This window comes from Vipera berus (genome assembly GCF_964194415.1).
Source record: "Vipera berus genome assembly, chromosome: Z".
Taxonomy (NCBI): Eukaryota; Metazoa; Chordata; class Lepidosauria; order Squamata; family Viperidae; genus Vipera; species Vipera berus.
The window spans coordinates 44373673-44386819 of NC_138205.1; the positions used below are offsets into that span (position 1 = coordinate 44373673).

General features: G+C 38.4%; 1 protein-coding gene across 1 annotated transcript; it reads left to right on the forward strand.

Annotated features, from left to right (window-relative positions):
• Positions 1–759: 759 nt before the first annotated feature.
• Positions 760–10535, forward strand: PSMD3 (proteasome 26S subunit, non-ATPase 3). Its single transcript, XM_081345020.1, has 12 exons — positions 760–1013; positions 2802–2992; positions 3464–3601; positions 4293–4429; positions 4531–4721; positions 6191–6294; positions 6394–6508; positions 7378–7497; positions 7824–7927; positions 8256–8411; positions 9118–9168; positions 9978–10535. The coding sequence occupies exons 1-12, from the start codon at positions 833–835 to the stop codon at positions 10053–10055; spliced, it is 1566 nt and encodes a 521-aa protein (XP_081201146.1). The 5' UTR covers positions 760–832; the 3' UTR covers positions 10056–10535.
• The last annotated feature ends 2612 nt before the right edge of the window (positions 10536–13147 follow it).

Sequence of the window (13147 nt, forward strand, 5' to 3'; positions counted from 1 at the left end):
AAATAATCTCCAAGTCAGACACGACTAACTGAAAAACAGCAAAATCATCAATTCTGTAGGCAGTTACTTGGCTTAGAATGCCCCCAAGATCCAGATAAAATGCGTCTTATTTTGACACAAAAATGACTATCCCCAAAAGCTTTTAAAGGTTGCAATAACCCTAAAGGCGATGTTGCATTGGGGGCTTTTAAGCATTTCCCATAATGCAGTGTTTCTCAACGTTGGCAACTTTAAAGTTGTGTGGACTCCAACTACGAAGTTGGAAGTCCGTAGGCCTTAAGTCTAGGGGCCAAGGCATCAGGGATAAAGGGCCTTAGGCTTGGGTGACTTTATGCCACATTTTCCGCAGTCTCTCTCAGCCTGTCACTCTTTTCTCACCTCGCAAGGTTATTGTTGTGGGGAAAAGAGAAGGAAACGAATATCAGAAATGTTCGCCGCCGTCAGCTACTTATAAGGCGTGATAAAAAAAACCCAACTAGAATAAAAATCTTCAAGTTGCCAAGATTGAGAAATGCTGCTAATAAGGAGATCTCGCAAGGAAAGGGCTATCGTCGACGTCCCCCCTCACTTCACGTCCGGCGCCCCAGGGCGAATACCCCACCCTCTTCGCAAACGGAGCGGAAGGACAGAGATTTCCGTCTCCATGCCTTTTTACAACGGATCTCCTTTTTTCTGAGGATGCTCAGAATCCGAATCCATCCGCGTTCGTTCCTCGACCCGCCCCTCGGCGACCGGCTGGTCGAACTTGCTCTTGCTTTCCCGTCGTGCCCTGCGCTCTGCCCCGCGATTGTTGCTCTGTCACGGTCGTCGCCGGTTCGTGGAAGACGGAACCATGAAGCAGGAAGGCGGGTCGAGACGCCGCGCCGGATCCGAAAAGGCCAAGCTGCCTCCCGCCGAGCCCCCTCAACCGCCCCCTCAGGCCGCCGATGTGGAGATGCAGGAGGAGGCGCCTACGGCCGAACCTGCTTCCGCGGAGAAATCGCAGCGCGAGCTCGATGCCGTCACTCTCGAAGGTGGGGGGGGGCGCGCAGTAGCATCGTACGGGAGTTGAGAGCTAAGGTTGAGCGGCAGCGGCCAGAGAAGAGGAAAGGGGCGGGGCCTAGAATGTTTCCCCCCCCCGTTCCCGTTCCCATCGTGGTTAGGGCGTAGTGCTGGTGGGGGTGCTGCCGAAAGTTGCAGGGGCTCCAGTTGGTCAGTTTTGAGGGCGGAATTGCGGCTTGGAAAGCGGGGTGAACAGAGTGGGATTGTTTCTTGAGAAAAGACGAAAATTACAGAAGTCTTTAAAGCCACAGAAGCGCTAAGAGCAGGGAGCCTAATTTAGGGAGGATGTGATGTACTGATAGTGTAAGCAATAATTCTTCATAGTTCGTTTAATACACTATAATTGCTTGTGGTGGCCTTAGTCGCAGGGGTCTTCAAACCTGGCCCTTTTATGACTTGTGGACTTCAACTCCCAGAGTTCCTCAGCCAGCATGCCTGGCTGAGGAATTCTGGGAGTTGAAGTCCACAAGTCATAAAAGGGCCAAGTTTGAAGACCCCTCCAGTAATGCTTTTAGCCCGTTAGCCACAGACAGACTTCCATCATTGATTTGAAAACGAGTGACATTGGGTTTTTCTAGGGCTACCAGATCTGGCCTATGAAAATCTGCATGCTGTTTTCTTGCGTGGCTTATTACATTTATTGAAATATTGGGAGCTTTATAGAGGAAATGCATAAAAACACAATCCAGTTAGAAGATGTCTTGCTCAAAATTCTGACTTCTCACAAGTTTGTGTTGGCAAAGAAACAGGTTTGGATTGCATAGTATTACAGTATAATTTATTATGTAGTAAGGTTGTTGTGGTTGAAAAATACTGGTCTAAAATAACCTGGCAGAGCCCAGCTTTCAAATATTTTCAATAGATTTTTATTTAAAGGGTGTGGTATATGGCCAGCTTAGTAACATAGTATATTTTAATGGAGATGACTCTCTTATTGGAATAGTAAAGCTTAGTAGATGGTTCACAAAGTGGAATCTTAAAAATAAATAGAAACATAGAATAAAATCAAAATAAGCCAAAAGTGATAAAAATGCAAGAAGCACAAGCAATTGTATCTCTTTAAAAATAATGCTTAAAATTTTGTAAAAGTGGAAAATAATTTGATTCCAGAACACCAGAATATCGGTATTAGGTAAAAATCTCTCTGAAAAATATCCTCCAACTAAGGTCCAAAATTTGTTTCCTATCAGATTAATCTGCAACAGTGCCAGCATTCAGTTTTCATCATCCACAGATAACTCATGGAGTTCCCACCACTTCAAAATAATGTTGACTTTTGCCCATTTGCATTTTATATTTTTCATTTAGCAACGAAGCTAAAGGGTTCAGATTAAGCTGTAGCAATACATTGATTGAAATGGCAGTGTGAAGCCTTAGAGCAGGCTGGCTGGGAAGTTTTGGCAGTCCACACGTTAAAAGTTGCTGAGATTGATACACACTGGTTTAGAGGATACTGAAATCTGCATTATAAACTCAGAAACCATCATGGCTTAATTCTCAGTCGCTGCAAACATCTTTTCATATCATAAATAGCTTTGATAGGAATTTGAGTAAGTTTGCTATTAGTTTAAAATAGCGCCAGAATTATAGCTTAGAAACCAAAAAAATCATGATAAAACAGTAGAACGTTGTTATATTTTAGTGTCATGTGTTTTTGTTGTATGAATATTAACTTGCTCCAATCAGTAGTGGGCATTTCCTGCCACACTATAACGTTAAGTCAAGTTTATTGAGGTAACTTTGTTTATTATTCATTGCAGACATCAAAGAACATGTGAAGCAACTTGAGAAAGCTGTGTTAGGGAAGGAACCTCGTTATGTTCTGCGTGCCCTCAGAGCTTTGCCCTCCACTTCCCGTCGCCTCAACCCCAATGTGCTCCAAAAAGCCATCAGTGGCTTTTTCACATCTAACAGTGCTGTGCGGGACTTCCTCATCAGCTTCCTGGAGGAGGCAAGTTCAGAGGAGGCTGAGGTGGGAGATAATCTGGGTATTCCCACTGAATGTTAGGAGGATTGTCATGTATTATCTCTTGATTGTCAGGCCCAAAGAACCAAGGACAACATGCAAAGTTACTTAGTTCCATTACTGTTGTTCACTAACAAACAGTATCTTAGCAAACAACTATCTGTAATAACTAATACTCTATGAAATCCAAGGGAGGGTCCCATCTTGTTCTCTTCCTGCCCATCGGACATTTCAAGCTCCATCGTCTCTTTGTCACTTGGAAAAGAGCAGTCCCTCCCTCCTGCTACTCCGGATTACATTCCACCACACTGATATATTTAAGGATAATTTAAATGTTGAATCATGGATGTGGGAAAGATGATCTTAAACCATTGGTAAATTGGTTTTTATGAGAAAGGGAGGAAACTATTTTTCTCTCTCTCTCTCTCTCTCTCTTTCTTTCTTATCACTCTATAGCCCATGGACACAGAAGTGGACCTACAGTTCCGTCCCCGCACAGGGAAGGCAGCTTCTGCTCCTCTTTTGCCGGAAGTAGAAGCATATCTCCAATTACTCCTGGTCATCTATTTGATGAATAGCAAACGCTACCAAGAGGTACTGGACTGACATTCCATATATGTTGTTTCTTAATTGAAAGCAAAGACTTGCCAGAGATCACACACGGACTTAGAGGGTGGAAGAAAGAGCAGGGAAATAAGGAAAATTGGGTGTCATCTAATACTTTCCACACATATCCAGCTAACGGTTACATACAGGAGAGTGTACAACTGTAAGTGAATGTATTAGCAAGGGAGAAACATATCAGTTACAGGGACATTGCATCTTTGGAAGATTTTAGTCCATAAATTTGGGGCCAGATTTATAATCAAATAACTAGGGATAAATCTTCATTCAATATGCAAACTGTTTTTCCCCAAAATTGATATTTATTTACAATTATATCTGTAATTATTACATACATACATTTCATTTATGCATAGCCAAAATACCAAGCCATATTGAACACACTGGGTACCATAATTTAATATTCCATAAACTGGAGTTTTTACAACAGCAGGGATTAGAAATTCATAATGGATGTGAATGAATTTTGCTTGCCTATGTGCATAGGATCCTCATATCCAAATGAATACATTATTACTGATTTTTTTAATAAAACGACATGAAAGATTTTAAAAATAATCTCAGGTTCTTTTTGCATACTTGATAGGAAGTGTATGACTTGATCTATATTTAATGATATAGCCTTACATGCTTTTCACATTGTCTCTTTTCTTTCCTTCAGGCCCAGAAAGTTTCAGATGATTTGATGCAAAAAATAAGTCCTCAAAATCGCCGTGCCCTTGATCTAGTGGTGGCCAAGTGTTACTATTACCATGCTCGTATCTATGAGTTCTTAAATAAGTTGGATGTGGTCAGGAGGTAAAATTGGAAGCATCTGGGTGTTACCATCATCTTTCTCCCCCCCCCCTTTTGCACTTTCCTGGTGACAAAGCCTCTCTCCATTTCTTTTCCTTTTGAAGTTTCCTTCATGCTCGTTTAAGGACTGCAACACTCCGGCATGATGCAGATGGACAGGCTACTCTGCTAAATTTGCTGCTCAGGAACTACCTTCATTATGACCTTTATGATCAGGCAGAAAAGTTGGTCTCCAAATCAGTGTTCCCTGAGCAGGCAAATAATAATGAATGGGCCAGGTACCTCTACTACACTGGTAAGAAGAAACGGCCGATCATTTAATATAAAATAAAATATTCTGCTTGATTATACTTTGCAGGGGTGTACTTATTTATTGTTTTTGACCTTGAAAGCAAAACAAAATGACTTAAGTGTAATTTATCATTAGGAAAAGCAAAATAAATTGTGTAAACTAAGTTATTCTATAGAATATATATTCTATATTGAAAAATAGTATACCCTCCTTCATCATCCATATATGCTCACACTTATTTTTTTAACTAAGAATTAGAAACATTTAAAAAGCTATAATTCTTACGATGTTGAATAGATTACAAATGCCATACTGTTCTGCTATTGACAGAGACATCCATATTTCTTTTGGATTTCTGTAAAGCAATATTGTGCTTAAGAGTACTATAACTGGGAAAGGAACAATGATTTTTTGAGAAAATATATTCCAAACTTCTCTTTGGCACAGATATAGGAAACCTTTGACTGTTAGGATAAGGCAGTCTTGAGCCCTAGATTATTAAAGCCTTTTCTCTGGCGTCTGAAAACATTCAGACAACCATGGCTGGAAAACTGGTGGCATGATTCTTTGCTGTGTTGCAATGGAAAATTTATTTATTTATTTATTTTAATTCCATTTATATCCCGCCCTTCTCCGAAGACTCAGGGTGGCTTACATCCTAAAATAAAATATCATCCTCTCTACCATAGTCTCAGTCACTTTAAAACATTAAAAGTAACTACCTCTAGAGATTGCAAACTAATGAATCTGGATGGATGTTTTTCCAACAGCCACAATTTCACTTTTTATTTTGTAAATTTGTTTCTACATCAGGTTATATAGTAATTTTTTAAGTAAAACATTTCTATAAAACTACATTTGTAGGATGTGCATGTGTGTATTTATGCACATGTATAACAGAGTGAGCGCCTGTTACTCGTCCCAGCTTCTGCCAACCTACCAGTTCGAAAGCACGTAAAAATGCAAGTAGAAAAATAGGGGCCACTCCGGTGGGAAGGTAACAGCGTTCCGTGCGCCTTTGGCGTCTAGTCATGCCGGCCACATGACCACGGAGACGTCCTCGGACAAGCGCTGGCTCTTTGGCTTTGAAACGGAGATGAGCACCGGCCCCTAGAGTTGGAAACGACTAGCACGCATGTGCGGGGGAACCTTTACCTTTACCTTTATTTATCAAAATGTTACCATCACAAAATTAAGAGAGGTCCAGTTACTGAGGTGTATAATAATCACAGTGCCTGTTTATTTGCCTCAAACTTTACTGGGAATAGATAATAGCAGGATTTCTTTGTGTTAAAATGTCCCTTAGAATTATTAAAGCAAAGCTGCCATTTGATTGAATATTTCTAGTTCTAGTTTAGTAACATAGTACAAATTCATATCACAAAGGGAAGGGGGAAATCTAACATCTCAAGGTAGCCTTATTGTGAACATTTGCACTAATCTTTCTTAACACTAGTTTCTTTCCTTTCCAGGCCGTATCAAAGCCATCCAATTGGAATATTCTGAAGCTCGGAGAACCATGACAAATGCGCTGCGCAAGGCACCACAGCATACAGCTGTTGGCTTCAAACAGACAGTGAGTGTTGATTCCTTCAGAAGGTGCTGTGGGTTGGGGATGCATGCATTATGTGGCTATTAGCTGAACAATTGCTTTATTATTGTACCCCCGATTTAGGTTCATAAGTTGCTGATTGTGGTAGAATTGCTACTAGGTGAGATTCCAGATAGACTGCAGTTTCGGCAGCCATCTCTGAAAAGATCTCTCATGCCCTACTTCCTTTTGACACAGGGTGAGTATTATCACTGAGGGTCATAACTAGCAGTCCTTTGAAAAGATGTTAGGGCTTTTGGTTTTTAGGGAGTACATTCCAAAAAAAAATTGGAACGCAAGCAGAAAAATATAAAATTCTTGAGTCCCTGGTGGAAGAGATTACAGCAACTGTAAGTAAACTTGCTCAGATACTTCAGGAACCACAGAAATTCATACTAAATGGTATTAGTAGCACATTTCCACAGACTGATGTATTGACAGTACCAATTTCTGGAGCTTAAGATTACTTATTTCTAATTGTTATTGGCAATAGGAGACCAGTGGACTATAATAGAGTCCAAGAGAGAGAAAGCCTTGCTCCAACTGCTGTAAGTGATTCTACCCACATTATATGGAAAAATGATGAAGTATATGAGGTATTGATTGCACATATACTCCCCTTTACTCTTGATAGTGGCTAAAAGTTGCCCAGGCATGTCAAAGAAACTGCAATTTATGTCATGATTATGTCTGCTACAATCAAATGTATTTGATTATTCCCTCAAAGTTTCTCATAGGTATAACTATTCATTACATTACGTTTATGCGGTGTGTGAACTTGGGATGAAGAGTCAGGTATTAAATCACCAATTTAAAAGAATCTTAACAACAAGTGTAGACACTAGACTTGATGCCATTCAATGAATATTGTGTTTTGTGATCTTGCTTCCAACGTATAGCAAAGCCTCAGCATAGATTTATATTAAATCTAAAGCATCATCAAGCAAGGGCACATATTAAAGTACTGAAATCAGAATACTGAGGCTTCAGTATTCATCCAGGTGCATAAATCCTTCACATATTTCATGCAGCTCTTCAGTTTAATTCTCTCTTGCAACCTTTTGACAGCTGTTCGAACAGGAAATCTGGCCAAGTTCAACCAGGTTCTTGATCAGTTTAGTGATAAGTTCCAAACAGATGGAACATACACCCTTATCATCCGGCTAAGACACAATGTGATTAAAACAGGTAAGAGACCATTAATTCCTTGTTATTTTCCTTCTGGTGATAACATGGACTATATATATATATATACACATATATATACATATATACATATATACATATATACATATACATACCTATACATACATACCTATACATATACATACCTATACATACATACATATATATATTACACACACACATATACACACATATACATATTTATATATACATATACATATATATACATATATACATACACATATATATACATACACATACATACATATATATATATATATATATACACATATATATATGCACTGATTTTCTTTTACCTCTTAATCCAGGTGTTCGCATGATCAGCCTTTCGTATTCACGCATTTCTTTAGCTGATATAGCTCAGAAGTTGCAATTGGATAGCCCAGAGGATGCTGAATTCATTGTTGCCAAGGTGAGGGACTATACCGTTTATAATCTTCTTCCAGACATCCTGAGCAACTGGGTTGTACTTGAAAGGCATTAGATGCCAATCTTGGTGGTAAGAGAAATTTCCTTTGAATCTTAGTTATTTGAAAAATTCCAAAACAAATGTTCAAAATCCACTGCTGATTGCTTTAACTTAGTTTTTAATACTTGGCATCACATAAAGTTTTTGGCATTAATACTGTAGAACTGAATAACATCCCTTCCTTTCCATTAGCAGACAACATAAACCTTCTTTTCCCAAACAAGCTGTGAAAAGCTTTCTCTAAGGTCCATTGTTGTGCCTTGATTTCCAGGCTATTCGGGATGGTGTGATTGAAGCTAGCATTAACCATGAGAAAGGATATGTCCAGTCAAAGGAGATGACTGACATTTATTCCACCCGGGAGCCCCAGCTTGCTTTCCACCAACGTATTTCCTTCTGCCTCGACATTCACAATATGTCTGTCAAGGTAAGGCAAGGATGGTCAGTGTTTAAGGACATATTTCAGCCACCTAGTCATCCAGTGATGTGATATCACCTAAAAGAGAAGCATACATTTTTCTCATGCACTTTGAGGGTGGATTTTTGGAACCTCAGGGAAGGCAGCCTCTCGGAAGCAGACTGCCCCCCACACCTCAAAGAAATAAAAAAACAAAAAGCACAAAGCTTAGGATTTGGTCATTTTGTTGCAAATTGCCAATGTAGGGGAACTGCTTGCAAGCTGTATGAGGTAAAATATCAAATTTTAGAACTCCACAGGAGGACTTCTGAGTGTGTTCTTTGTCTGAACAAGGTTGAAAAGAAGGCAGGTTTGATTCTCCAGTTAATGTCATCAGTAGTTTTCTCTATAATCAAACGTCAATGCTTAAGGTGCTTTAAGGTCTCTAAAGGCCTATGTAAGTATTAAGGAATTTTTTTAGATGTGGAGAAGGCAGGGAACTCTCCAATTTTGGGGAAAAATTATGACAGACAGAATTCAGTTCCTGTCACTAAAGACAAAGTGAGGAAATACATGTAGGATTTGACCAGTTTCAAGTGGAAGAGCTAGTACATGTCCCTTTTGAATTGTTCTTTTGTGCCTCTGCCATTGAGGAATATGTGGAATCTGAGCTTTCTTTTTGAAATTTACCTTTAATTTATTGGTGTTTGCTCTTTTTCTTTTCTCCCATTTTTAGGCTATGAGATTCCCCCCAAAATCTTACAACAAGGATTTGGAATCAGCAGAGGTAAGGTTTCCTGTCAGTCACATAGAAAGCTCCTTAGTTGGGGCATTGTTTTGCATAAGATTAGGACTGGCAGTCTTAATGAACTACTAGATCCTATTGATCTTGTGTAATGGCATTAGACTGTTGAACATTAAATTGCTGAAATCATGTAAGATTTAAATACAGAATGATTTGTTGTAGTCTCGTAAACTTGAGTTGTGAGATTTAAAACTTTTTTAAAATTAAATGTTTAATTTTTATATCATCTGGAGCAGTATTTTTCATCTTGATCATTTTAAGATGTTCTGGAGTTCAACTCCAAGAATTTCTCAGCCTGCATGGCTGGCTGGTGAATTTTGGGAGTTGATGTCCACACATCTTTAATTGGCCAAGATAGAGAAGCACTTATCTAGCAGTATCTCTAGTACCATGTTATTGTCTGTTGCCTATTCCTTTGCAAAATAAAAAAAATGTTAATGGAGCAAAGTGGCTTAATTTACATAACTAGACAAAATTTGACACATTTAAGTCCTTCAGTTTACCAACTGCCCTCCAACTTTCAGAAAACTGAATATGCATATTAGAAATGTAATGAGTACCAAAATACATATATCACCCAATTCAGGTCAAATATCTCAGAAGCATTTAAATGTAATTCTCTCTCTGTAATATGTCAGCTATATGAGTAACTTTAAAAAGTGTGAAATAATAGTATCTTTTAATGGGCCTCGTTGAAAGCGGCATAACTTATATATAATTTGCACTGAAACTCAGTTTTGCTGTGTAGCACATAAATTACACTAAATCATACAGTGACCTTTGTTTCACAGGAGCGGCGGGAGCGGGAGCAGCAGGATCTAGAATTTGCCAAGGAAATGGCAGAGGATGATGATGACGGTTTCCCTTGATGCTCTGTAGGGATACAATATTTGTTTGCAAGGTTTTTGTTGATTTTGTTTTGTTTTCCAGTGCAAAACTTATCTATTGTCTGAAAACCAGAATTTACCTTCTTTCCATATTCTGCATGTTGGGGGCAGTACAAAAATAATTAAAAATCCTCTAGCTGCTGCAGGAAGAAAACACAGGACCCCAGATTAAAACTTGGTCCTTGCAGTGACAGATCTTGTCAAGTTTTGTTTAGGACTTTTAAATAAAACTTTGAGGAAAATAAAATGCCTCTTAAATGGAACTCACATTTATTCAGATCTAACAGTGGAGTCACTGGAAATACAGGAGTTCAAACTATTTTTTCTCTGATTGTTATTGGTATGCTAAAAATAATATCCTATTTGATAAGAAATCATAAGAGTTACAGGCAGAGGAATACAGCCTGAGCATCAATTAGTGAAAAAGAAACCATGTTTAAAAAATAAAAAATATAGAAATTAGATATTTTTTTTCTTGCCTTTCTCTAGTTTTTGCTACCTTGAGTAATTGGTTCAATAGCAATAGCACTTAAAACTTATATACCGCTTTATAATACTTTACAGCCTTTTCTACGTAGTTTACAGAGTCAGCATATGGCCCCAAACAATCTGGGTCCTCATTTTACTGACCTCGGAAGGATGGAAGGTTGAGTCAACCAGGGCTTATAAAATAATTACAAGATTTTTTTTACTCAAAGACAAATTAATATCTTGCTGGAGGAATCTGGCAGACAACCCATTTAATGAAATTGATAAGCATATGGCAGATAATCAAGAAATATTTTAAAATATGGCAAGAAATTGAAAAATATCTTGAAAGGTGGAGACATTTATAGCAGCCTTGATTGGGATCAACTGCAATTATCAAAATTTACTTGTTCATTCATTCAAAATACGTTACTCCAGATAAACAACTGTTTAAATGGCATCAATTCCAGTATCAAAGAAAATTTACAAAAAAATTGCCAATCCACTTATCTATCTGGAGTGGGAAAAGACGAGTTAAATTTTAAAAAGTTGTAAGATTCAAAACAGAGGTCTTGCTCTTCCAAATTTTAAATTTTATCATAAAGACAGTTACCTCATGATTAACAGAGTGGAAAAAAAATAAATAATAAAACAACAGTATGGGCAGGATTCCATGGATATTTATTGTACAGACCAGGTGTGTCAAACTGCGAGTCTGCAGGCTGGATGCGTCACAAGGAAACCGCGTCCACTCCATTGCCGGCAATGGGAAAGAAGTTTCAATGTGTCACGCGACGTCACATGACACCGCAAGTTTGACATGTCTGGTATAGACTCATGGAAGAGGACAAAGTGATAAAAGCATGAGAATTCCAGAAAGTAAGTAATAAATCCAATACAATTACATATGCAGATATGGTTTATTCAAATTTTATGAACAGGTTAAATCGGTGTCAAACTGCCAGCCCACGGGCTGGTTGCATCATACAGAGGCCGTGCCCACCCCAGTTCCAGCAATGCAATAAAATTTTGCAATATGTCACGACATGTCATGTGACATGGCGAGTTTGACACTTGTGGGTTAAATTCTTACACAGCAAGAATTACTTGATGGAAGATTGGAATATATCATGATAGATGTACTCAGAGATTGCTGAAAGGATAATATCTGATTTTAAGAATGAGGGAAGGGGAATAAAAATGACAATATTTGAAATGCTGATACACTATCAATGGCATTTGTTAGAGTATATATAAATTCATACTCATATATAAATTCCTATTCAAAGTAGGGTACATAACTAAGAATATCAGCAAATAGCCCAAGCCTTCAAAGATGAAGTGAGGAAAGCTAAATGTCAAAATGAACTAAGGCTTGTGACAAAATAATAAAAATATATAATAAAATAAAATATATAAACAAGAAAAAAGTCAAGGAAATGATTGGTCCTAATGGGAGAAAGTGGCAAGAAAGTAACAAGCAATAGGGAGAAAGCAGAACTGCTTAACTCATTCTTTGCATCCATCTTTACAGTAAAGGAAAAAACAGTCCAACTACTAGCCAAAAATAGTACCATAAAAGACAGATCAGAAACATGTTAAGATAGGCAAGAAAATGGTAAGTGAGTACCTATCCACCCTAGACAAGTTCAAATCACCATGACCAGATGGATTACACCTCAAGGTTCTGAAGGAACTGGCAGATATGATCTGAAAACCACTGAACTATATCTTTCAAAGATCCTGGAGCACTGGGGAACTACCACAGGACTGGAAAAGAGCTGATGTAGTTCTCATCTTCAAAAAAGGAAAAAAGATAGATCCAACAAACTAGACATATCAGCCTGACTTGGGAAGATTCTGGAAAAGATAAGCAATAAATCAGCAAACAGTCATAACCAAAAGCCAACATGGGTTTGTCAAAAACAGATCATGTCAGACATTGCATTCTTTGATAAAGTGACAAAATTAATGGCCCAGAGGAATGCTGTGGAAATAATTACTTAGACTTCAGTAAGGCAATTGATAAAAGTAGGCCACAACCTACTACTTCATAAGGTAGAAAAATGTGGGTTAGCATCACCACCAGATGGATTTGTAACTGGCTGACCAGCCGCACTCAATGTATAGTCATCAATGGAACTGCATCTATATAGAAGGAAATATGCAGTGAGGTACCCCAAGGCTCTCCTTTAGGCCCAGTACTCTTCGACATCTTCATCAATGACTCAGATGGAGAACCCATCAAATTTGCAGATGACACCAAGCTGAACATTCCAGAAGATAGGCTTAAGATACAGAAGGATCTTGACAGACTTGAATATCGACCATTATCTAATAAAATGAAATTCAATGGTGATAAAAGTAAGGTTCTACATTTAGGCAAGAAAAACCAAATGCACAGGTATCATATAGGTCGTACCTGGCTCAATAGTAATAACTATGAATGGAATCTTGAAGTCCTAGTGGACAATTACTTAAATATGAACCAGCAGTGTGCTGCAGCTGCCAAGGTTGCATAAACAGGGATAGAATCAAGATCACATGAAGTGTTAATATCACTATAATGCCTTGATAAGGCTACACTTGGAATATTGCATCCAGTT